Here is a 27478-nt window from a genome sequence, read left to right as displayed (position 1 = left end):
ATGAAACTAATACCCTGTAAAATTTCCCCATACGACAGTGATCATTTTTTTTTAGTTTGATAATCGATAATTTACCAGTGGGGGGCACCACGTTCGCCCCAACATAGCTGGGGGAGAAATTTGCTACGTGTTTTTTCTTATTAATTTAATGTTATTATATAATTTTTAGCCATTTAACTCATCACTTTAATATTTTTTTTTTTTTTTTTTTTTTTTTACCTTTCATCCACCCACACAGCCGTGTGACCCAAAATTAGTGGGGGGGGGGGGGGAATTAGAGCCAAAGTTTTTTCATTGCATTTTTTATTATTTTAACCGGCCACAAGCCATAAAAGAGATAAATCGTGTTTTGGGGCGTCAGCTCTTGGTCTATAACCCTATAAACAGATTTTTGGCGTACTTTTATTTTTATAGTTCAAATTCTTAACGTTCTTTCTGGATTTTTCAATCTGTTCTGCGATAAATATTTACAAGAAAATTTATTTGCATACTGTCTATTTCAGTAGGATAATGTAGTAACAAAGGTTATTTAAATCATTTATGTGGAATTAGGTTAAGGAAAAGTGTCCAGTCAATGTTGTCAAGTTCGTTTTTTTTTTTTTTTTTTTCATCGAATTAAAAAACTGATATTTATTCAAATTCACTCAGAACAAGATAAATAAAATGTGTATTCACAGTTTATATCAGTTTATATCAGATATTTTTGATGTTTCGCTGTTGCGGATGACGATTCCAAATGATGAATTACGCAAATAAAAAAAATACACATAACAAACTATTTGTTTTGCCCAAAATGAACACATGGAACGCAATGTTTTAGTTTTGTCGGCAGTTTTGTAAATCTCCGCAAGGTAGCGTATTCGAGCGCTGGAGTTGCGAATCCCAACTTGACCGCTATTGACGTTCCGGTTCCTTTTGCAATGTCCCCACATAATGATCATCTCTAGTAATATATAAGGCAACACCTCATCCATGTTTGCAATGTATTTCAATTGTTAAATACGTATGTTTATTTATTTCATTTTACACAATCTGCCGAATGGCAACACCTCATTGTTGAAAAGTAAAAGACACACGCATAGACTAATAATAAGAATAGACCGAGCTATGGCAACCCTTTGCTGCTCATGAACCAAACCATGTGACTAGTGGATATCCTAGCAACAGCGGGCGTTCATCGTAGCAGACGATCAACGCCCGTAAGAAATAAAATAAATAGAATTGATGGAACGCGGAATATTTATGGAGTCCGATTTGTAAATTTGTTATTCTAAGTTGTAAATATTTTGTTAATATAGTGAGTTGTTCGTTTAGATAGTATTGTGCATTTTCTTTAGTCAATTTCAATAACTTTCTAAGCAATTAAAAATGCAAGCGCCCAAATAGAATCGGCAAACGGTAAGATTTTTGCCTACAATTTCAATTTAAGATTCGGATTAGTACATTTTTGCGTTAACTCAAAACGTTTACCTCCATTACGTTCACGCCAACGCTGACGTAGCAGTTCCAAATAAAATAAAAGTTACTCAAAACTGTGATCAAAAACTAATTGCTAATGTCAAAATAATTCATAACTAAAAGAAAAACAGTTCAATCTCTGCACCTGGAAAAAAATTATAATGAAAACACATTACGTCTTAAAATACATGTCGAGTGCCAAACTACAGATAATGTTGCCATCTAGCAACCATGCTGCCAAAGTTTTCGCCAAGCCTTCCACCAGTCACATGATGTATCCATGACCCAATTTTTTCATCAGCAAGTCTGGGAAAGCTCGGTCTACTCTTATTATTAGTCTATGGACACACGAGATCGTGTTCGATAGATTTTTAATTTAATTGAGCGACGACTTTTTGAGGTGTAACAACATTATGTGCGGTGTTAATAAAGTTTGATTGATTTTTATAATACAACTAGCAAAAATACCCGGCGTTGCCTGGGTTAGCAATAATTATGAGAAACAATCGTTACTTGCCTTTGTTTTGTGTTTTAAGTGAAAGAACTTAAAACACACCTTTTTGACGTGATTTAAAATCTAGCTTCTTCCTTACTCATAAAACTAAAGTAGCAGTATGTAAAAAGAGCAAAATAGTATTCATTTAGAAACGAAAATACGAAATGTAAGCGTATACAAATTTGAAGAATTTCCGAAATATGAAATTAAACTTCACATGTTTAAAAAGATTTATCAGTTAATACTTTTTTTTTTTTTACATTAAGTCTTACCTTCTCTGTATGTCCATTGAAGAACGAACTGTTTAAAAAAATGTAGCCGCGCGCCCGTGATCCCCTTAAACTTGCTTTAGTTATTTTGGAAAATTTCAATTATTGTGGGTTCTTGATGCGATTTAAAATATTGTTACAAATCCTGTAAATAGTAATTATTGTGGTAACGTAACCTGTAAATAATTTCCCGTAATGAATATACAACCCCTTAACATATGGCTAAAGTATACAACCCCCTATTCTTTTTATTTTCATTGATAAAATTTGATAACGGTCTACGCATTTCTCGAAGCAGAAAGAATGTTGTGGAAAATTCTTGGATGTTTATAAAAGCCGTTAGCGATGGATAAACAGTTAGTTTCGATTGAGATTTCGAACTGAGTGCATTTTTGCTCTGTTTATTGCGAGGCATTTCGCTGTGTTGTTTTCGTATTTGGAAGTAAATACGTGTGTAAACGTTGAGTTTACGGTGTTGTGGGATAATTGCTTAATTGCTGATGAATAATTTAGCAGTTTTTGACGATCTTTCCTGTACATAGTGTAAATAAATTTCCTGTGTTTTTATCAAGAACTGTGTTTTCATTTCAAGAAAGTGGAAGTCGCACCGAATCCGTTACAATTGGCGCCCAACGTGGGGCTTCTTCTGGACTTTCTTGGAGTAAGTGTGACTTTGGACATTTTTTCATAAAGACTTTTTTTGAATTAGGACTTTATTTTTATGGTGATTACTCGCGCAATGGATGAACAATTAAAACAACTTCTTGACGCAATCACCTCTGTGAAGAGTGATATGGCTGCTAATCAAGAACAATTAAAAAGTGACTTGACTGCAAGTTTTACAGCTAATCAAGAACAATTAAAAAGTGACTTAACTGCAAGTTTTACAACTAATCAAGAACAATTAAAAAATGATATGGCAGCTAATCAAGAACAATTAAAAAATGATATGGCAGCTAATCAAGAACAATTAAAAAATGATATGGCGGCTAATCAAAACCAATTGAAAAGTGATTTAACGGTGCTGAAAAATGACCTAGTTTCTAACCAAGAGGAAATTAAAAACGATCTTACTTCGGTAAAGACTGTGATGGAAAATAAATTTAATGAGATAGAGTATCGAGTTGATGCTATTGAAGGAAAGTTTGAGGCAGTTGAAGGCCGATTCATCGCAGTGGAAAATAAAATCGAAGAGAAATTTGAAGAAAAATTAAGTTCCGTTGAAGGCCGATGCAATGCTGTAGAAAATAAACTGGAAGAAGAAGATAGAAAATTTCATCAACTTAAAGAAGACATCTTTAAAGACCTGGAAAGGAGATTTGCGACCGCGGAAAGCAGCTCTGTACAGTTTGGCGCTCCCACATCGGTTGCTCGACCGTCCATTAAACTTGCCACCTTTGATGGGAAAACTTCGTGGCAGGTTTACAAAACTCAGTTCATGATAGTGGCGGAAGCGAACGGATGGGACTCTGCTACCAAGGCCTGCCATCTTGCAGCATCCCTGAGAGGTGACGCAGCGGACATTCTTCAGACCCTTCCGGACGGCCAGCGCCTGGATTTCGCCGCCCTCACATCTGCGTTGGAGCTTCGCTTCGGTGAGAAGTGCCAGAAAGATTTCAGCCGACTCCAGTTGAAGTCCCGTTTCCAGAAAACCGGGGAAACCCTGCAAGAGCTCGCGGCGGACATCGAGAGACTGTCTCATCTTGCTTTTTGCGACTGTCCTGCGGATGTTCGGGACAACCTGGCACTCAACTACTACATCGACGGGGTTCGAGATCCGGAAATCCAGAAAGCTCTACGGATGGCGGATGTCAAAGACCTGAGATCTGCTGTTGTGTATGCGATGAAGTTGGAGGCCGCCCAGCAAGCAACCCGCAAAGATCGCCATTCAGTCCGCGGCGTGAAAAACTGATGAGTCTGATCCGGTTTCGTCACGCTTTGCAGAACTGGAAAAGCAAATAAAAGAAATTGCAGGAATCCTCAAAAGGACCTCGGCTCCCAAGGACCAAAATGGACAATCACTTAAGTGCTGGAAATGTGGCGGCGAGGGTCACTTACGAAGAAACTGTGAAGCTCGCCAAGAAACCAGAGGGAAGAGCACCTCTCCCTCGCAGGTCCAGGAAAACTAAGCCATGGCAATCTCGCGGGGCGGAGGTCGCCAAATTGGAATGAGCCCCATCTTAAAGTTTTCCAGATTTCATCGACGAGTGGCGGCAGTAATGGACTGTTTGTTTACGCATATGTAAACGGGTTTCCCTGCGAACTGATTATTGACACTGGAGCCAATGTTACAATCATTAGAACAGATGTGGCTCGTCAATTTGGACTCAACATTCTATGGACGCCGCCATGCGTTACCCTCCAAACTTTGACAGGTGACAAGATCGAGATTGAAGGTAAAGTGAACTTAGAAATTGTGTTTGGAAATGCCACTTACCATCATACGGCATTCGTTGCTGCTATCACAGACCCCTTCATTCTCGGATTGGACTTTTTAAAGAAGTATGACTTCAACCTCGACTTCAAGACTAATGAGCTGCACTCGACGAGAGAAGACATAGCGGTCTTTCCCGCAGAAAGTGATGTAAAATCCGCTCATCAAATAATTGCCCAAACAGATTTGTCAATTCCCTCAAGGTCAGAATCATTAATACCCGGCTCCATTGAAGGAGGCAATAGTTTTCGATTTGGACTCATTGAATCCCCCAACTTAAGCAATAGCCTAAAAGGAGTGCTGGTAGCATCTACGCTTGTGGACCTTTCTAAGGATGTAATTCCTGTAAGAGTCGCCAACGTGAGTGAAAGGCCAAGGAATATTCGGAAAGGTGAAGTGTTAGCAACTTGTACTCCAGTAAACTGCATCATTAGAAGAATCAATTCCCCCGATACTGTGTCTTCTGAGTCCTTGACATCGAAGTTACTTGGGAGTGCGCCATTATCGAAAGATCAAAGAACTGCTGCGGAACAATTGGTGGAGGACTTCAAGCATCTGTTTTCATCTACATCGGAGGATGTGGGCAGGACGAATTTAACGCAGCATAGGATCTACACTGGAGAACACCTCCCTATTAAGCAGCATCCAAGACGACTACCATTCGCGAAGAAGGAAGAAGTTGAGACCCTCCTGAAAGAGATGAAGGAGAATGATGTAATCGAACCCTCATCCAGTCCTTGGGCCTCTCCCATCGTCTTAGTCCGAAAGAAAGATGGCTCCACCCGATTTTGTGTCGATTACCGACGGCTGAATGAAATCACCAAGAAAGACAGCTACCCTCTTCCACGGATAGACGACACCTTGGACACTCTTTCCGGACACAAGTGGTTTTCGACCCTGGACTTGAAGAGCGGCTACTGGCAGGTTGAAATACACCCTGACGACCGAGAGAAGACAGCGTTTACAACTGGACAAGGCTTGTGGCAGTTTAAAGTGATGCCCTTCGGCCTCTGCAATGCACCAGCTACGTTCGAGCGTCTTATGGAGACAGTGTTAAGAGGACTTTCCTACGAATCCTGTCTGGTCTATTTAGACGATATCATCATCGTGGGACGCAGTTTCGAAGAACATCTGGCAAATCTTAGGAAGGTGCTGCAAAAGCTTAAGGAAGCCAATCTGAAGTTAAGCCCGTCCAAATGTAATTTGTTCCGCCGGGAAGTGAACTACCTTGGTCATATCATCTCTTCTGAGGGTGTACAAACCGATCCGGAAAAGGTATCCGCGGTCAAGAGTTGGAGTCGTCCCGAAAACATCCATCAGCTGCGAAGTTTCCTGGGGCTCTGCACGTACTACAGGAAGTTTGTGAAGGGTTTTTCCAACATTGCACGACCTTTGCATAAGCTGACGGAGAGCAAGCAAAAGTTTGAATGGTCCAAAGAATGCGAAGATGCATTTCTACGACTGAAGGAGGCTTTAACATCAACGCCTATCCTCGCCTATCCTCAGCCTGAAAAATCCTTCATCCTAGACACTGATGCGAGCCACGAGGGCATCGGAGCTGTTTTATCCCAAGAAATTGACGGAAATGAACATGTCATCGCTTACTGGAGCAAATGCTTAACAAAGTCGGAGCGAAATTACTGCGTCACCAGAAAGGAGTTACTGGCCATAGTGAAAGCTGTAGAACACTTCCATCATTACCTCTACGGCCGAAAATTTCTGCTTCGGACAGATCATGCCTCATTAACTTGGCTTTTGAACTTCAAAAATCCGGAAGGCCAGATAGCCAGATGGATACAGCGGCTCCAGGAATATGACATGGAGATCAAGCATCGAAAAGGGTTATCTCACGGTAATGCTGACGCTTTATCAAGAAGACCCTGTCCTGAGAACTGCCACTATTGTTCCCGAATCGAGAAACAGTATGGAACGACTAGCCCTACCGCCTATCAGGTGACAGTGACTCCAATATCATCAGAACCTGATCCATGGAGTGACGACCAAGTTCGAAAAGATCAACTTGAAGACCCCGACATAAAACCAATTTTGGAGTTCATGGAAAGCGACAGTCGGCGACCTAGCTGGCAGGACGTTTCCATCTTCAGTCCTGCAACAAAAAGATACTGGGCTTTATGGAACTCGCTCCATTTGCGGAACGGCGTGCTACACCGAAAATGGGAATCTGACGACGGCAAGACATCTAGGTGGCAGTTACTACTTCCCCGATCAAGAATTTCAGATGTTCTGAAAGAAATACATAGTAGTGCGACTGGAGGACATTTTGGTGTCTTGAAAACCCTCGATAAAGTTCGGGAGCGCTTCTTCTGGAGCAAGGCGAAGGATGACGTGGAGAAGTGGTGCCATTCTTGTGACGCCTGTGCTGCTCGTAAAGGACCGAAGAAGAGAAGCAGAGGGAAGCTACATCTGTACAACGTTGGAGCTCCTTTCGAACGAATTGGGATTGACATCCTGGGTCCTCTACCAAGAACTGCTGATGGGAACAAATACATTCTTGTTTCCATCGACTACTTCACCAAATGGCCGGAAGCATATCCCATTCCAGATCAAGAGGCTACCACCGTAGCAGAGACTCTAGTCCAACACTGGATCTCGAGATATGGAACACCTTTGCAGATTCATTCCGATCAAGGGAGGAATTTCATCTCTGCTGTTTTTAAGGGCCTATGTCAAATTCTCGGAATTGAGAAAACTAGGACAACACCACTACACCCACAATCGGACGGCATGGTGGAGAGATTTAACCGCACAATCCTGAATAAAAATCAACAGGATTGGGACAAGAAGCTACCTTTGTTCCTGCTGGCCTACCGCAGTGCTGTCCACGAGACTACCGGATTTGCCCCATCTCAGATGCTCTTCGGACGAGAGCTTCGGCTACCTTGTGATCTCGTCTTCGGTCGTCCTCCGGATGCGCCTTCATCGCCTGAGGAGTACATCCAGGATCTCCAGGCCCGGTTGGAAGACGTTCATAACTTCGCACGAGAGCGAATCAACATCGCGGCGGAGAAGATGAAGACCAGATACGACACAAGGTCTACTGGACATGAATTCAACGAAGGCGACAAGGTTTGGTTATGGAATCCCGTCCGACGGAAAGGTCTTTCACCCAAATTGCAGTCGCATTGGGATGGACCCTACAAAGTCCTTAACCGACTGAATGACGTCGTAGTGAGGATCCAAAAATCACCTAATGCAAAACCTAGGGTTGTACATTATGATCGGTTAGCCCCATACTATGGCCATAGTTCATGAGTATTATGTAAACAACCATGGTTGATAACATAAAAGTTGTAGATAATTAATTTTTGCTTTTAATGTTTAGTAATATTTCTTGTTATTATTGTGTTTCCTTTGCACTATTGGTTATTATTTAATGTGTGTAATTGTGAACTTGTGATAGAAGTTTGGCACCCTTTCTGGGGATTGTACTGCCCGGGACGTGCCCCCAGTCCTTAGGAAGGGGGCAATGTTACAAATCCTGTAAATAGTAATTATTGTGGTAACGTAACCTGTAAATAATTTCCCGTAATGAATATACAACCCCTTAACATATGGCTAAAGTATACAACCCCCTATTCTTTTTATTTTCATTGATAAAATTTGATAACGGTCTACGCATTTCTCGAAGCAGAAAGAATGTTGTAGAAAATTCTTGGATGTTTATAAAAGCCGTTAGCGATGGATAAACAGTTAGTTTCGATTGAGATTTCGAACTGAGTGCATTTTTGCTCTGTTTATTGCGAGGCATTTCGCTGTGTTGTTTTCGTATTTGGAAGTAAATACGTGTGTAAACGTTGAGTTTACGGTGTTGTGGGATAATTGCTTAATTGCTGATGAATAATTTAGCAGTTTTTGACGATCTTTCCTGTACATAGTGTAAATAAATTTCCTGTGTTTTTATCAAGAACTGTGTTTTCATTTCAAGAAAGTGGAAGTCGCACCGAATCCGTTACAATATTAAAAAATTTGCGGAAATCGTTTTGGGATACCTTGGATAATGCTCCCCCTCCTTACTTTGTAAAACGGTATGTTATTAATTTTTGTTAAAGAGATATTGTCGCCATATGCTAAAATACTTTTGGTCACCATAAAATGGCGCTAAACAATTTCATCTGTAATGTTTCCAAAATAAGTAGTAAAATTTGGCGTTGGTTTGAATTTGTGCACAAAGTCACATTAATGGAAGTTTTTGTGCTGTTTATGGATTTGCCTAATTTAGTTGCTGGATTATTTTACAGTAAAAAAAGTTTTTAAAGATTCTTTGATTGGCGATATTTTGTTTACATTCTGAAAGCTGACAAACATTATTACATAGTCTTTGGCTTCAAAAACCACGACAGTTGAAAAAACTGCCAAATGCATCCGCTACTGAAATCTTTCTACATAAATTTTGGCGAGGTTTCTGCTGTTAGATTGGATAATGATTAAGTGTCCAATCAGCACAAATAATTATAAAAAAAAACCCAGTAATTACAACTGAAGTTCCGTTTAAATCGAAAATAATCAGCCAAATCTAGTTATTATTAGCCAATCTTGGGGAAAAAACGTTACTTTAAGATTTGACTTGAGAAAAGCCTCAAACAGTCAGACGAAACACAAAAATATTCAACAATTCTAGCTTTGAACTGAGAGTTGAGATGATACACTAAAAAATGAATTGTATTGAGGAAAGCCTTCGAACATGGAACAAAAAAAGCCCATAACTCGTTTTTCATACAACTTAGAACTTTCTAACAGATGCCATCTTCAGCAGAAAAATAAGCGCTTTCGATGGACACATAATTTTAATATGTGCACGTATTTTTTAATCGTCATATTGGGGCATTTATGCGAAAATTTGGACAAATTAGAATAAAAAAGGAACTATCAATCGGATTTTTATCGAACTGGTCTACAAACCTCCCTAGTATCAAAAAAAACAAACGGTGAAAGTTTCAGCCAAATCTGCCGGGTAGTTTCTGAGATCTTAGGGAACAAATTTACCAAAGTCCATTTTTATATATATAGATGGAGTCAAATTTATATACGAATTTAAGGAGTGTGTTTATACCTGCTCGACTTCCTCCTTACCTTAGGTTGGCTTATACCTTATAGTTTCGTGATGCCTCGACGAAAACTAACCGATGAAGAACGTGCTATCGCACTACTAACGTGCTTAGATGTTATCGCATTGGGGTTGTTTCCTTCAGTCAAAAGTACTACTTTTAATCACTGAAATTGATACAATGAGTAAAAAAAAATAACATGGACCCAGATAATACTTTTATTTTCCCAACAGTTATTTTTTAATTAATTTTGTAAAATGTCCGATTTTGAAAACAAGGCATGGTCTTTATGACGTCACAAATGATGCAATTTGGTGCATCTTTCTACCACTTTTCCACGCTATGATAATCAAGAAACGAATTAAAAATTGCGCTCTACGCTTGCTATCAACCATATCGTTGCCCATACACATGAGTAAAGATGCGAATTAAATATTTTTCTCCGTGAATGGCAACACTGAATGGCATTTCATCATTTGTGATGTCACACGACAGAAACAAAAACAATAAAAGACACCGATTGAAGTAATTTTTTTAAAAATATTAAACTTGAACAAATTACTTAAAAAATGGTCAGATCCTATATTTTTAAGCATGCTCTTTCAGAAAAACATACTTTTAAAATTTTGGAAACGACCTCACTCGGATTGCGAAAACATCTTTTGAATGCAATTTGCCAGCATTCAAATGAAAAGGGCCCGGAGGGCCCTTCGCTAGACGCAGATGTTTTCTCTCTCTCTCTCTCTTTTTTCTTTGCCTCTTTACATTTTGCCATCTTGAAATTTGCCGCCCCTAAAATCTGCCGCCCTAGGCGGTGGCACAGGTCGCTTACCCCAAGAGCCGCTCCAGTTAGCATCTGTGGTGCCACATGCATTCACATAATTACACAAATACTGTTTGACCACAGATTGTATGGAATTGGCAAACATCCAGTTAAGACGACTCCATCTGAATGAGGGGAAAAATAAAAATTTTAAGCGCGTTTTCCGCTCATTTGAATGAGAGTCAGCTTAATTTAGAGACTAACATACATGTGCAAAAGCTGACATCCAGATGCTTCCATTTCCGCCTCTAAACCGGATGTTTGCCTTTCCATGCAATCCGTGGTTAGACAGTAAGTACACACACTTGAAAAACTTATAACTCCCACCTTTTTCGCGTCGGGGAGCCTTGTTGCACTTAAAATTTAAACTTATAAAATTTTTAATTCCATTAGAGTAAATTTCTCAAGCTTACCAGAAAGTGTTCTTACAGAGTTTCTTAAAGCAAATGGTAAGATAGCATCCTCTCTCGTACTCTTGTAAGTTTCCAAAACTGCAACATACAAAAGTCCCACATTTCTGGACAAACCAGACAATATCATGTTGATGACACAAGAAGCCAATGCTATGACCCAAGCTTCGCCTTTGTCCGGTTCAACCAATCGCGACATTTTATAACTTTTCGAATTCTTCTGAGTAATTATGTTCTTAGTTGAAACGTAAAGTATAACTTGTTAAACATATCCAGCAAATGTATCATATACTACTGAAATACTGAACAAAGTTTTTTTTTTTTTTTTTTTTTTGCTACTTATTGTTGATTTTCCGCAAAATCAGGCAGCATTCGTTTTGAAGAAAGACGAAAATAATTCCGCGCATGATAACGCCAAACAGCCTATTGATAATATGACGAGTTCCACCATTTGTTTCTCCTGAAAAGTTTATCTCATTAAATTATTAGAATAAAACGCGATAGAATTTTAGAACTTTGAAGATAAAATTGTTTGTTAATATTTCATACAAGACAGCTTTATTAGGTCATTTACAGAAACAAGCTACTTCTCTTACGAGAAAAAAAAAAGTTGCAGTGAATGTTTTTTATCTCACCAAACGATTGATATTTTCATAAAACTTCGGGAAAAAAACTTCGCTTATGAATATTAGTAAAAATGTAAAAAGGATACCGACAAGGCACTTTTTATCTGTGACTAAAATCTAAAAATAGAGAAACTTTTTGAATTTATGTCGAGTGATAACATTTTTGCTAGTAAATTTTAAAAGTTAAAGTCAATGAAATTTGAAGAATTTCTTATAAATGTCTGTTAATCTATAATGGGGTTGTTTCTTTCAGTCAAAAGTAGTACTCTAGTCACTGAAATTGATAGAATAAGCAAAAAACAAATAACATGGACCCAGAAAATTCTTTCATTTTCTCAACAGTTATTTTTTAATTAATTTTTTAAAACGTCCGATTTTGCAAACAAGGCGTGGTCTTGATGACGTCACAAATGATGCTCTATGGCGCATTTTGTACCGCGTTTCCACGTTATGATAATCAAGAAGCGAATTAAAATTGCGCTCTACGCTTGCTATCAACCATATCGTTACCAATACACGTGAGTAAAGATGCGAATTAAATATTTTGCTCTGTGAATAGCAACACAGAATGGCATTTCATCATTTGTGATGTCATCGGCGAGAAATGTTAACAATAAAAACGTAACAATTTAAGTAATTTTTTAAAAATATTGAACTTCAACAAATTATTTAAAAAATTGTTAGATCCTATGTTTTTAAGCATGTTCTTTCAGAAAAAAAAATTTTTAAAGATACTACAGCATAAAGATACATTACTGATTCTTGTTCTTCATAAATTTAATGCAATGAAACAAGAATGTAACACATTCGGAGTTTTTGTAGGATGTGTTGTGCTACAAATGATAAATCCATTAAAATAGAATTCCCTTTAACTAGCAACATTAGAGTCTTACCTGATAAACACCTAATGCCATTTCTCACCGTAAAGGGAAGAGTGGCGTCTTGCCTGGAAACTCCATAGGTTCCAATAACACCCACGTATAAAATGCCAATCATTCTAGAAAGTCCGGACAATATCATGTTGATGATGCATGCACAAAAAGCTATCAGCCACGCTCTGCCTTTATCGGGTTCTTCTAATTCCACCATTTTGTAAGTTTTTCGATCAATTAACGTTCAGTTCATAAATGAAGAGGGCTACCTTACCTAGTTGGAATTCGTTAAGTCTAGTTGAAAAGTGTTCTCCCTTAGTTTCTCGTCTAATATTCGAGTCCGTTGGAATTTGTAAAGTAATGTTTACTGCTTCAACTTCTCATCGAATATTTAGATCCGTTGGAATTTGTAAAACAGTCTGTACTGCTTCACCTTATCTTCGAATATCTGCGTCCGTTGGAATTTGTAAAACAATGTGCACTGCTTCAACTTAACATCGAATATTTGACTCCGTTGGAATTTGTTGTGCACTGCTTCAACTACTCATCGAATATCTGGGTTCGTTGGAATTTGTAAAGTAATGTGCACTGCTTCAACTTCTCATCGAATATCTGAGTCCCTTGGAATTTGTAAAACAATGCGCACTGCTTCCTCATTGACTATATGAGTCCGTCGGAATTTGTAAAGCAATCTGTACTGCCTCAACTTCTCATCGAATATTTGAACTTGGAAGATTCAATTGTCACCCATGTCAACATATTTGTCTTCACTCTCGTCATTGAAGTCGTCCTCGATATAAATATTTGGCTATGTTTCAGAAGACAGCCAGATAAAATTTCTATATTCATAAATCCAAAAGGATTTTTACGTGAACTTGCTAACTTATGCTTTAAATATCTATTCAGAGTCTAACTAAACGTTTCAAAATGCATCTGAATTCATGGCAGTTTTTCAAATGTTGCTAAATTGCCTCAATAAGAATGCCTAATGAGTATTTTTTCCCCAAGTGCAGTTTTTTTTCTTCAAATGCCTCGCACTAGGAAATTACCTTGTCAACATCTCCTGATCTATTTGCTTAGGCATTAGTGGAGAAGCGTTTAGATTAAGCAATCAGTAAAAAGCAAACTCATCCTGTAAATTCTTCTGACATTATGTTCAAAGGTTCTTAAGATTGTAAGAAAAATAACCTTGTCCTTCGATAAGAATTATTTAAAGTGCTTGGTTATACATTTTGTTTTTTCAAGAATACTGAATGTTTCTTAAACAAATTTAGAAAGCCTAAGTTTTAGATTTTTAACTGACTAAAACGAAGATTAATTTTGATTTCAATCATTGAGACGGACTTGAGATTTCTTATACACAATGTGGGTTTAATTAAGACGGCAGATTTAAAATGCAAAAACCTGAAATAAATTAATGCAAAAACTCAGCGTAACTCTTTTGCAATAATTTTCTGCACACTATGCAACATAACATTCATAAATACATGCTGTACACCTCGTATTTCCACCAGTATTAAAATATCTACACGGGTAAGATTCCCAATTCTGTAAAGTTCATATTTATCATGGTACATGCAATTAAATTCTTTTTTTCCAACATATTTCAATTCGGAAAGCATTTTGATTAAGTAAAAAATATATGTAGACCATTGATGCGTTCTTGTTATGCATAAATTAAGAAATTAAATGTGTATCCATTATTTTACACACAAAATATCATTGAATTAAAATGGCTCTATTAAAACTAGACCAACAAGTTTTGAATGTTTTGTTGTTTATTTCTTCAAAATCAACTTTGTTGCCACATTCGATAAGCAAAATAAAAAAAAACTCAACTTGGGGGATATTTCGACCATGGCCCCACTGTAAGCGCCAGCGCATTCAGTGGGGCCATGTTTCGACAAATGGGAATCTGGCGCGGGTGCCAAATTTTTGGTGATTATTATTTTATTTTGGTAACCCCAACCTCTCGGTTGCTTTATGGTAACTCTATGCGCCTAGATATTTCCCTATTCTTTTTTCCCTACAAATCTTGCAAAGCTGCGAAGAAATTTTGCAGATGTCGGTCGCGAGCAATTCGCAACTCCAATAAACTATAGGGGGCGCTGCAGTCACTGTCTAATGGCGGATGAAAAAGGTAAAACAAACAAATGCTGTAACTTATAACTTGCTTTGACGCTTTGTGAATGACAGTAATTTTTTTATCGTGTTTGTGGGAAGCTTTCTTTTCTATTCTTCTGAAATTACATTACACCACAAACTACCTGAAACCTGTAGTTTACCCCAAAGAAAACACGTGGAATGGACTGCTTTACCTTTTCTGGTAGTATTGCTAAGCACCACAAGATAGCGTATTCGAGCTCTGGAGTTGCGAATTGAACTCGTAAAATAACAATTAAGTTTTGCGTGAGAATTCTTTTAATTCGTTTTTACTCTGAAATTTCGAACGTTTAATACTTATAGTTATTAATTAATTCTCTTGCTTAATTTTGCAAAATTAGATTCACTCTTGTTCTGAGTTAACAACTTTTATTCTTATAATTTATTTTGCACTTTCGTCTAACTATAAATCTAACTAAACTTCTACACAGCTCTAAGCGTAAATTTTAATTTAAGGATTTCGATAACTGAGGTTTTTGGCAATTTTTTTAACTATCGCCAAATTCTTGGCTGCCAGAGTTCATGTAACTGAAATTGCTAGAAATACCGTTATTTGACAAAAATTTGATGTTCGTGCTCTCAATTATTCTACTATCCCCCAAAAAATTGTCGAAAATTGCAGTAATAAGAGCTTTTGGCATGATTTTAAAAGCTACCAAACTTATGTTAATCAACTTGTATAGTTTTGAAAGATTTCGATAGGAGTTTTTTGGCAATTATTTCAATTCTCACTAAATTTTTGACGCCAAAGAGTAGACATTAACGTATCTCGATGATTCCGATAGTGGCCCCCATTCCATAACTTAAGTCCCCAACATTTAAGATCGATACGAAATAAAAACACATAACGGTTATGCGCTGTAAATAATCTTCATTGGGTGAGGTGGATATCGGCCATAAAATGTTTATCTTTATTATCACATCCCAATCCCCATTTCTTTTTCTATGGATATGCCTCGTATTACCTATTCTAGGAAATTATCAGAAGGTGAAAGGAATAAACCAGAAGGACGTTCGTCACATTATGGTAATTTTACAGGAGAGAGAAAAAACTTATTCCTGCCGCATGCAATGGATGGGACGCGCGATCTTCTAACCGTGGTAAAAAATTGAAAACGATTTTTTCCCCCTTAAAAATTACATTCACGTGGCTCGAAGCATGAGGAGTAGGCTTCTACATACAATGCACTAATAAACGGAAAATCGCAGATTTCGTAGGTACAGATATGACGAGTGCAAATTTCTTGACCATTTCCATCCAGTCCATTTGTAGAATCAAGAAACTCAACGAGTAGGATCCAATGTCCACATGACCGTAGTTGACGTTGAGCTGATTTTTTAGATTATCATGAGGATGAGAATAAGTCTAGCTGGTGGTTTTTAATAGTTATTTAGAGAGATTGATTTTTGTTGTCATGGTTACAGATCGTCTGCGTTCATTCAAGGCTTAAAGCAAGCAGATTTTACGTTAAAGAAGGTGTATTTTGAGCAAAATCACGTTTTTCAGGAAAAGCACCTATGTTAATGAACTTGATAGCAAAAGATCGTCTAAATACAAAACTTCCAGATTACTGATTCCCTCCATGGAAGATGGATAATAAATAAAAATAACGTAACGGATTATGCTGTAAATATAATCTTTATGGGAAGTGTACGGGTGCAAGTCGGCTATAATAACCACGACATCTTTATGACCGCATCTTCATGACCATTTCTTTTTTGATGGAAATGAATCGCCATTACCTAATCTAGAAAACTACCAATCATAATATCTGTACCTCAGAGCCAGACTGATCGAGTCCAAAAATTGCGATTTTAGTGCATTGAATGTGGGAGCTTATTCCGTATTGAGGCATGTGAACGTATTTCTTAATTTAAAAAAAAAAAAAAAAAAACACCTTTTCAATTTATTTTTTTTTTTTAAATACAGTAGAGTCTCGAAAATCCGAGTCTCAAAAGTCCGAGGTTCCGCTTAATTCGAGGTGCTTGGTTGATAAATCGAAATATTTTGCTATGTAGAACTTTTCTGACAACGTACAATAAGGTAATAACATGATATTAAAAGGTTTATGTCAATAACAGACGCCAAGAAATATTCATTGACTGTTAGAGATGGATAAAGAGATGCTTTGGAGAAAGTAAGAAGCTGGTTGATACAAAAAAACAACTTGAAATTAAAACATTGTTTTGCCTCAAAGAGCGAACAAACATCTCTTTTTGAATATCCGATTGCAATTAAAAAAGGGAAGTGCAAAACTTGACTTTTTAAGAATCATATATACGAAATTTTATCCTTCTATGACTAACGTTTTTGCATTATGTGAGGTACATACGTACGCTCACACATAGACACAAATGTCACGACAAAATTCATCAAAATTTATTCGAGGACGATCAAAGGGTATTTTTCGGTTGCCTGCGAATTTACACACAAAAGCACGAGCAGATATCAAGAAAAAAACAACCAAAACTTGATTAGGTCCAATTAAAACATAAATTTGTCTTGAAATTTGAGTGATAAAATTTTCGAGGAGACAATCTTTCCTTTTAATAGCGTAAGAATATGAAGTAAACAGTGCATGATCTTATGTTTTCCAAAGAATTTTTCGGATAATCCGAGCTTTCAATAATTCGAGGTGACGCGAGTCCCAATTACCTCGGATTTTCGAGACTCTACTGTATTATCAGGGTTAAAAGAGCGCGCGTCCCATCCTTTGCATGCGCCAGAAAAAAAAAAAATCCCCTCTTCTGTAAAACAACCATAATGTACTTAATTCTGACTCTGAGGTAGAGATATGACGGGTGCGAATTTCTTCTCCGTTTCCCTCCCCTAAAAACCTTTTTTGTATATGCTCTTTGCCAAAACTTCTTTCAACAAAACTTGTTTCGTGTAAATACTCCTTTATCAGGACGTGCAAAAGAAAAATATTTTTTGATAATAAAATAGAGAATATTTCATTGGGGGAAAGTATTTTTATTTAATTACTTTGCCCCATGTATGGGGCAAATATGATTTTGTTCTAATTTTACTTGAAAATTCAAATTTACAGTCAAAAAAGAAAAAAGAAAATTTTAATACAAGTTTTATTGCAAAGTGCGTTGTTTTCTTTTTATGTACTGTAATTTCTGTACCTCAGAGCCAGAAGGACGTAAGTCACATTATGGTAGTTTTACAGAAGAGGGAGGAAAAACTATTTCTGTTGCACTCAAAAGATGGGACGCGCGCTCTTTTAAACCAGGTAAAAAATTGAAAGCGGATTTTTTTTTTTTTTTTTTTTTGAGCAAACACGATTGCTTATTGTTCTCACTTGATTGTTTCTGGCGTGCTATTATTTTATTTTCCCGTCAGCACCTCTGCAGCATCACCTTCGACCAGATCCTCACGATGCTGCTCCTATAGCGAAAGCCGTCTCCAGGTTGTGTCCATATGCTACACACACGCGCATACATACGCAACTACACACACAAACACATACACACACTCAAACTCATACATACATACACACGCATACATACAGACACCTACACATACATACAGACTCCTACACATACACACACCTACACATAACTACCCACACACTCATCACACTCATGCCTACACACAACTACCCACACACTCATCACACTCAAGCCTGCACACAGACACAAACACATATGCCTACACACACATACACATTCCCCACCACACGTAAACACTCATACACACAGCTACCCACACACTCCTACCTGCACACAGACACAAACACACATGCCTACACACACATACACATACCCCCCCCCCCGCACACACACACACATAAACGCACATACCCCCCGCACACACACACATAAACACACACGCCTGCATGCACACACACACGCGTGATTGCGAAAAACATAATTTGAATTCAAGAAGTCAAAATTCAATTTTTTTTTCCACCAAGAATTACGTTCACATGACTATAGGAGGAATAGACTTCTATACACAATGCACTAACAAATGGAAAATCGCAATTTTTGGACTTACGTCGGTCTGGCCCTGAGAGGTAGAGGTTTTCAAAACAAATTTCCTATTTTTTCACTTTGAGAAATTTAAGTTATCATATCTATTTCATTTTGCCTCGCATCCCCCTCCTTAGGCAACGGGGTCATTTCCAAAATTTTAAAAGTATTTCTTTCTGAAAGAACATGCTTAAAAACATAGGATTTGACCCTTTTTTAAATAATTTGACTAAGTTTGATATTTTTGAAAAATTACTTAAATCGGCGAACTTTCATTGTTTATGCTTCTGTCCGATGACATCACAAATGATGAAACGCCATTCTGTGTTGCTATTCACAGAGCAAAATATTTAATTCGCATCTTTACTCACGTGTATTGGCAACGATAGGGTTGATAGCAAGCGTTGAGCGCAATTTTAATTCGCTCCTTGATTAGCATAACGTGGAAACGCGGAAGAAAAATGCGTCAAAATGCATCATTTGTGACGTCATCAAGACCATAGACCAAGCCTTGTTTGAAAAATCGGACATTTTAAAAAAATTAGTTAAAAAATAACTGTTGAGAAAATGAAAGTATTTTCTGGGTTCATGTTTTTTTTTTTTTTTTTTTGAGCAATCACGATTGCTTATTGTTCTTACTTGACTGTTTTGATGTGCTATCATTTTATTTTTCCGCCAGCATCCTCTGCAGCATCACCGTCGACCGGCTCCTCACGATGCTGCTCCTCTAGCGAAAGCCATCTCCAGGTTGCGTCAATATCCTACACTTACACGCATACATACACGCACGTACACACACACACACACATACATACACCTACAGACATATACACAAACACATACACATACACGCATACATACAGACAACTACCCACACACTCATGCCTGCACACAGGCACAAACACATATGCCTCTACACACACATACACATCCGCCCCCCCCCCCATACCACAAACACTCATACACACAACTACCCACACACTCATACCTGCACACAGACACAAACACACACGCCTACATACACACACACACTCGTGATTGCGAAAAACATAATTTGAATTCCAAATCTCAAAATTCAAATTTTTTTTTTTTTTTTTTTTTTTGTTTTGTTTTGGCTTATTCTATCAATTTCAGTGATAAAAAATACTACTTTTGACTGAAGGAAACAATCCCCATTTTTCTTTTTTTTCTTTTTTTGCTGCGTAATAAATTTATGCATAAATTCAACAAATGATAAATGTCATAATTAAAATTAAAGCGATAAAAATGAAACAAATCTTTGAAAAGACGTTCCATTAGAATGGCGTCATTTCCGAAAGTTCAAAAGTATTTTTTTCTGAAAGAGCAGGTTTAATAACATAGGATTTGACCATTTTTAAAATAATTTGGCAAAGTTTATTATTATTTAACAATTATTTTAAACGGTGCAATTTCATTGTTTACGCTTCTGCACACATCACAAATGATGATATGCCATTTACTGGTGTCATAGCACAGAGAGCAATATTTAATTCGCATCTTTACTCACGTGTTTTGGCAACGATATGGTTGATAGCAAGCGTTGAGCGTAATATTTAATTAGTTGCAGGATTATCATAAGTCGGAAACGCGGTAGATAGCAAGCGTAAGCATTCAGCGCGCCAGTAGAGATAAGCCAAAGTACATCATTTGTGACGTTATAAAGGCCAAGGCGAAGTTTCAAAATCGGACATTTTAAAAATTAATTAAAAGTTAAGCGTTGGGAAAATAAAAGTTTTTTCCCTCACTCCACGGTTTTTTTTTTTGTTTTTTTTTTTTTTGTTTTTTTTTTTTTTTTTTTTTTTTGCTCTTTCTATCAATTTCAGTGACTAAAAGTAGTACTTTTGACTGGAGGAAACAACCCCATCGAGCAGCAGCATAATTTATGTTCGAAATCTGAGCTATGAGCAACATGCTAGACTCTACACAAGACTGAGCTAACGCAAAAGGCATGAAGAAGTCCTAAGATAAACATGAGACGACAAAACTCAAAACATTGCATCACTACCCAAGGTTGCGAAGAAAGAAAAAAAGACCCTAATGAACCCAGAAAACCACCAAGTAGACTAAAAACACACAGTTTTGCGTAATGCTCTATTCCACCACCGCCTCTTTTTATAAACACAGAGCAGGGCCGCATGCCAATTGCAATGAGACCAATTTTTCAGGGCAAATAGTTCTCCACTGACGAATCCGGAGTGACTAGCCGTGTTCCCCGTAATGTTTTCCTTTATTTATAGATGCACCCACCTACAAAAGGTTTTAGAACTTATTTTACAGGTGGTACCGCAGTTTTCGTTTTGCTCTTAGTGGTGTGACAAGATGCAGAGCCATACGGATTATCTGATACGTTATGGGATAAGACCGTTTGGAGATTACCTGTCCACACGCGTACCAGAAAGCCCCACGGTACGTATTAGGCATGCAATACATTATTATTATTTTATTTTATTTATTTACTAGCGGCCCGTCCCGACCTTATTCGAGTTAAAAAAAACTATATATCTTTAAAAAATATTATACTGTAACCTTTTTAATTTAATTAAAGTTTCGGTTCCATTAGGCTTAGCAGTGCGTTTTAATTTTTTCCCGGTGATTTTACAGCCTTTTTTGTTTGTTTTTTTGAAACTCGAAAGAAATATGAATGAACTCTATGGAGGGTTTTCGCGAGCTTTCGAATGGCGCCAAAATCGAACTGATCGGATAATTATTTCGGGTAGAAGAGCCAATTAATACCATTTTCAGACCCTAAAATTAAAATTCGAACGGTTAGTTCTTTTTTTTTTTTTTTCGAATCCCCTTTTTCCAATTCGTAAATTCAAAAATATTGTCCATTACGTCACTAACATGCCTATTATGTCATTCACATAGCTCACTAAGAACAAATACAAATATGCAATAAAATAACAAAATGTTGAGTCCTAACTGATGTCCTATTTTAATTATGCAATCTATGAAGTATCCTCATATTTTATTTTATTTATTTATTTTTTTTCAGATATTTCATGTAAAATTATTTTTTGTTTAAAATTATTTTTTAAAACAAAAATAAGAAAAAAAAAGTTCTGAATATATTGTTTTCTAATTGCAAACATTTCAATTTGTGTGCAAAAGGAGAGGAATCTGGGAAACAAAAAAAAATTAACTTTTGAAATAAACATTTGATAATAAATGTATTTCTTTCCTCATGTAGGTCCTTTTTTATCCCTAAAAGCCTCCTTCAGCCAGGGCTCTTCATTGAAATCAGGGGCGGCAAATTGGGGGGTGCGAGAGGGGGCGGTTGCACCCCCATATTTTTCACTAATAATAATAAAGAATGGGTGAATTCAATTTAGATAACTTAGAAAATCATTTACCTGCATTTCCAGAACAGAAAAGCCCGATGGAGAGTAATTGTTTGTCTTCACTAAAGAAGTAATTTCTCTTGATATGGGTTAAATATTTCAAAAGTGTGTACTCTATGTTATGATGGTGCATATTGTATGAGATGCCCGTACAATGTTGAGACTGCGCAATTTTTGCGCGTAAACTCCATGTCATTTTGCATAATTTTTTGTGCTCATATTATAACTTAATGTTTAGCTAGTAAGTGTTCATTGATGCCTTGTACTAGAAACACATTTTAGCAACTCGATGTATTATATGCTTTCATGAAAACTTTTTGTAAAGATGTGCTATTTTTGAAAAAAATTCCACATCAAAAAAAAAAAAAAACTTTCACAGCAACCAATATATCTTGAGGCTCTTCACTTGACAATTTGAGTGTGACAGAAGATAATATTCAAGAGTTGAATTTATAAAAGCCCCCCGGAAGAATTACTGGAAAGCGACCTTTTCATTGATAGAAAATCAGAAGTCATTTTAATATGTATGATTTTGTTCGAATTTTTGTTTACTTTATTTATACTGCGGTGCTGCACACTATCATAAAAATTTCACCCCGCTAATCTTAATTCTTGGATTGACAATTGAAATTGTTAGTAATTTTCGCACTAATGCATACTTGAACTAAGTGTGGAACTTCGTCGCAGAACTTCCCATAGCAGTTTTTACTGTATAGCAATGTAGAAGAGGTGACAAAACCCACATGATGTTTCAGCCAAAATATTAAATCAATATTTTGAATAAAATGATCAATTCAGTTTCTGAAGAAATTGAGACAGGATTGGATGAGATATATTTATCATTGGTCTTAAGTTCAATATTATATATCTCGGTTATAGAAAACGAAAAAGAAAATATTACACTTATAAGTAATAGCATGAGGGAAGAGGAATTGTTTTGTGAATTGCGACTATACTTTTTAATGACGCAAAATAAATACTAGCCCAATTTAAAAAAGTAGTTTTGATTTTTTTAAAGAGAGAAACCTGAAGGAAATGTGTTTTTTGACATAACTTTCTTGCTTCCACTGTTTTTTGACTGCTTCAATCAGGTCAGTCACTTGAGAGATGACTTTTGTGAATAAATTGAAAAACCAACGTAAAATGAAGCACAAATTAACACGAAAATACGTCATATAGCTATTTCAAGGCTGCAATGGAGCTTCTTCATCAGTGCGAAAAACTCAGCACACAACCAGAAAGTTGTGGGAGAACTGAACGTCAACCAATTTTGTCTTTTGTGTGTCAGAAGGTTAGAGAAATACATTTGAAGTGCAATGAGGCAAGCAAGACCTTCATCTTTAAGCTATACTAGCGATAAAGCAAAACACTGCATATTTATTAAATACTAGCTTTTGCCCGCGGCTTCGCTCACGTTGATGTAGTTTTTTTTTCAATTGAATCAAGTCATTACAGGTAGAGGTCAAATAATTACCAAAACATTGTTTGTCTCTAGTTTCGCCGACATTTCAAATTGCCTGCCCCCTTAAATGTATCAAAATCAAAAGGTATGATTAAAACTCAAAATTAGGGGGAAAGGGAGTAAATGAAATGTTGGCAAAACTGAGAAGAAACCCAAAAATCACAAAAAATAAATCACGAAAACGTTCAGGAGTTGTAAAGAAGTCAGTTTGGGTAGTTCCCAAAAAATCCAATTCGAGTGAGGTCAACTATTCTTAAATAAAGTGAAACAGTTCCCTTATAATCCCGATCTTCATCAAATACATAATATCCAGCGCTACACCGGCAATCTAAATTATTGTATAATGTGTAACTTCTTACCGTAGAAATCGTCCCAAAATAGAGTCAACAATGATGCTACCCGAAATGTTTGCAATAAACAGTAAAAATTTGGCAATTGTTTGAAATTGTGTGCAAAGACAAAGTAATGGAAGTTTTTGCGCTGTTTATGAATTTGCGAATTAGTTGGCGAATTATTTTACGTGTTAACAAATTTAAAGAAAGAAATATTAAAGAAATGGCGATATTTGGTTACATGGTGAAAACCGAAAAACAGTATTGCGTAGTCTTTAGCTTCAAAAACAGCGACAGTTGAAAAAAATGCCAAATGCCTTAGCTATTGAAATGATTCCACAAAAACAGTTTGGCTGGGTTCCAGCTAATCGATTAAATACCCAATCAATACAAATAAATAAAAAGAAAACCATTAATTGCCTCAAAGTTGCATTAAAATGGAAAAAAATCAGCCAACTCCATGTATTATTTGCCAATCTTGTGCAAAAATCTTACTTCAAGATTTGACTTGAGAAAAGCCTTGAACAGTCACGAAAAGCAAAGATAGTCAACAGTACAACAATAGTCGTTATCGACAGGGAGTTGAGATGATACACTAAATATTGTATTGAGTTAAGGAAAGCCTTCGAATATGGTACTAAAAAGCTCATAACTCGTTTTTTATTCTACTTAGAAATTTCGAACAGGTGCCAACTTCAGCAGAAAAATCAGAGTTTTCGATGGACATATAATGTTAATATGTGCAAGTATTTTTTCATCCCCGTATTAGAGAATTTATACGAAAATTGTGTTTTATTGCCCCCCTAAGGGGGTTTTGCCCCCCCCCCCCATAATGGTACGAAAACTACCCTATGTGTTATTCTGATGCATAAGCTATATTATTGTAAAGTTTCAGCAAAATCCATTCAGTAGTTTTTGCGTGAAAGATTAACAAACATCCATACATCCATACATCCATACAAACTTTCGCATATATATATTTATTAAATTAAATTAAATTAAATTAAATTAAAGAAATTTAATTTAAATTTTGTCATCTTGAATTCAAGTTATGTTTTTCGCAATCACGAGTGTGTTTTTGTATGTGTGTGTGTGGGGAGGGGGTTATGTGTATGTGTGTAGGCATGTGTGTTTGTGTCTGTGTGCAGTCATGAGTGTGTGGGTAGTTGTGTGTATGAGTGTTTGTGTGCGTGGGGGGCGGGGTATGTGTATGTGTGTGTGTGTAAGCATATGTGTTTGTGTCTGTGTGCAGGCATGAATGTGTGGGCAGTTGTGTGTATTTGTGTGTATGTGTAGATGTCTGTATGCATGCGTGTGTGTATGTGTTTGTGTATGTGTGTGTATCGTGGTGTTTGTGTATGTGCGTGTATGTGTTTGTGTGTAGGATATGGACGTAACCTGGAGACGGTTTTCGCTAGAGGAGCAGCATCGTGAGGTCGTCCGACGCGACGGGTGGTGCTGGCAGAGGGTGGCGCCGCGCCGGTGGGAAAAATGATAGCACGCCAAAAACAGTCAAATGAAAGCAATAAGCAATCGTGATTGCCAGGCCCGGACTGGCTCCTTCTGGGGTGGTCGGTTAGGTACTGGAAAGGGGCCCCCTGGTATGATGGTTCCAGGGGCTCTCCCCGCGAAAATGTGAAAAAGTTATTGTTTCAAAAATTGCTTTTCCTTTTTGGGCATGTTAAAAAAATTAAAACAAAAGTTAAATTCATGTATAAACTAGTATGTTGTGGCCATCACGAAACTTTCTTCTATATTTTTCTTTTTTTTCTGATCCTTCCCCCATGCTTGACGAGGAAGCAATATTCCCAACAAAAACAAAATTACACATGCAAATACTTGACGACCATCCCAATGTCTGAATTATTGCAAAAGCAAAGCAAAGAGCGAAAATTGAAAGTTATTTTAAAAGCCTTGCTTGAGTTAAATACAAATATTTTATTTGTTAACAAACATAAAATGGCAACAGTTAAAAATTTTAAATCACTGAGATAATATTTCCGATGGGCCGTGGTAGCCCGATCGGTAGAGTGTCGGATTCGGGGCCGGAGGGTCCTGGGTTCGAACCTCGATGATCGAAGACCCACCGTCGTCATTAAAGGGGACTGGGCGACGTTAAATATGCTCGTGGTCTCAATGTCCTCCAAGTGAAACGATACCTCTGGGGGTGCTAGTACTAGGTAGCTATTAGCTCCTGGACTAGTTCTAAATTCTCATTAACTGTTCGATCCGGTGATGGTGCTGCCATCTATCGGTATATAAAATAATGGAGGCAAGGCACTTAGTATGCAGTCCTCGACATAAATACAGTTGTAGTCAGTTGTGACTCTGAATAGAAATAATATTTCCGATCATTTCCATACAATTAAAATCACGAGAAATAAGCAGACGATAATCTATTACGATTTATCTTTCTTATTGTTGCATTAATAAAGCTATTTTTGTTCGCAAAAAAAAAAAAAAAATCAACACCTCTTGGAGCGATTGGCGTCAAAATTGAACCAAAGCCTGTTTACATATGGATTCACATATATTCCAAATTTCAACCAGAACGTAGCAATACTTCTTGAGATAGGGCACTCACAATGGAAAAAAAAGAACGGGCGATTGCGCTACCCCCTTTTTAGCTGTTGACACCAAAATGAAATCAGCTTTTATACCCACTAAGGGCTACTTGCCGATAAATTTTTCTTTCATTCCGTTCATTATTTCTTGAGATACAGCAGTCACAATTGACGACAAAAAACGTTATATAGCTCAACCCCCGATTGAGTTATTGACACCAAAATTGAATCAGCACCTGTTCCTGTTAATGGCAACATATGGACCAAATTTTGTTTAATTCCGCCAGTTACTTCCTGAGGAATAGCAAGCACGCGTAACTCAAAAAACGTCCCATTGCTCCACCCCCCTTGGAGGAATTCGCGCCAAAAACCAATGGACACAAATTCACATAGGGGCACATATGTGTACCAAATTTCGTTCGATTTCATGCGGTAGTTTTTGCTGTAGAGCGGCCACAAAAAACTGGTCACACACAGACGTGACACACACACATACACACACACAGACAGACAGACATTTTCCAACTAGTATGTTGTGGCCATCACGAAACTTTCTTCTATATTTTTCTTTTTTTTTCTGATCCCTCCCCATGCTCGACGAGGAAGCAATATTCCTAACAAAAACAAAATTACACATGAAAAAACTTGACGACCATCCCAATGTCTGCATTATTGCAAAAGCAAAGCAAAGAGCGAAAATTGAAAGTTATTTTAAAAGCCTTGCTTGAATTAATTACAAATATTTTATTTGTTAACAAACATAAGATGGCAACAGTTAAAAATTTTAAATCATTGAGATAATATTTCCGATCATTTCCATGCAATTAAAATCACGAGAAATACGCAGACGACAATCTATTACGATTTATCTTTCTTATTGTTGCATTAATAAAGCTATTTTTATTCGCAAAAAAAAAAAAAAAAAAAATCAACACCTCTTGGAGCGATTGGCGTCAAAATTGAACCAAAGCCTGTTTACGTATGGATTCACATATATTCCAAATTTCAACCAGAACGTAGCATTACTTCTTGAGATAGGGTACTCACAATGGAAAAAAAGAACGGGCGATTGCGCTACCCCCTTTTTACTTTCTTCTATATCTAATATATAGAAGAAAGTATTGGATTCGTGCAAATTTTCGAATTTCGAATTTTGACGG

General features: G+C 37.0%; 2 protein-coding genes across 2 annotated transcripts in view; one reads left to right on the top strand and one right to left on the bottom strand.

Moving 5' to 3' along the window:
- The window catches only part of LOC129226959 (monocarboxylate transporter 9-like), a 34354-nt gene extending 21683 nt beyond the window's left edge, over positions 1 to 12671 (bottom strand). Inside the window, exon 1 of the mRNA XM_054861587.1 lies at positions 12476 to 12671. Coding sequence (XP_054717562.1) covers positions 12476 to 12671 — 196 coding nt within the window. The remainder of the gene's footprint in view (positions 1 to 12475) is intronic.
- An 8170-nt stretch (positions 12672 to 20841) lies between these two features.
- The window catches only part of LOC129225815 (dual specificity protein phosphatase 3-like), a 31527-nt gene continuing 24890 nt past the window's right edge, over positions 20842 to 27478 (top strand). Inside the window, exon 1 of the mRNA XM_054860326.1 lies at positions 20842 to 21025. Coding sequence (XP_054716301.1) covers positions 20939 to 21025 — 87 coding nt within the window. The 5' untranslated portion in view covers positions 20842 to 20938. The remainder of the gene's footprint in view (positions 21026 to 27478) is intronic.

The sequence above is a fragment of the Uloborus diversus genome, chromosome 7 (assembly GCF_026930045.1).
Source record: "Uloborus diversus isolate 005 chromosome 7, Udiv.v.3.1, whole genome shotgun sequence".
Lineage (NCBI taxonomy): Eukaryota > Metazoa > Arthropoda > Arachnida > Araneae > Uloboridae > Uloborus > Uloborus diversus.
Note: the sequence above shows the minus strand (reverse complement) of the source record. Positions and strands in the feature narration are given on the sequence as shown.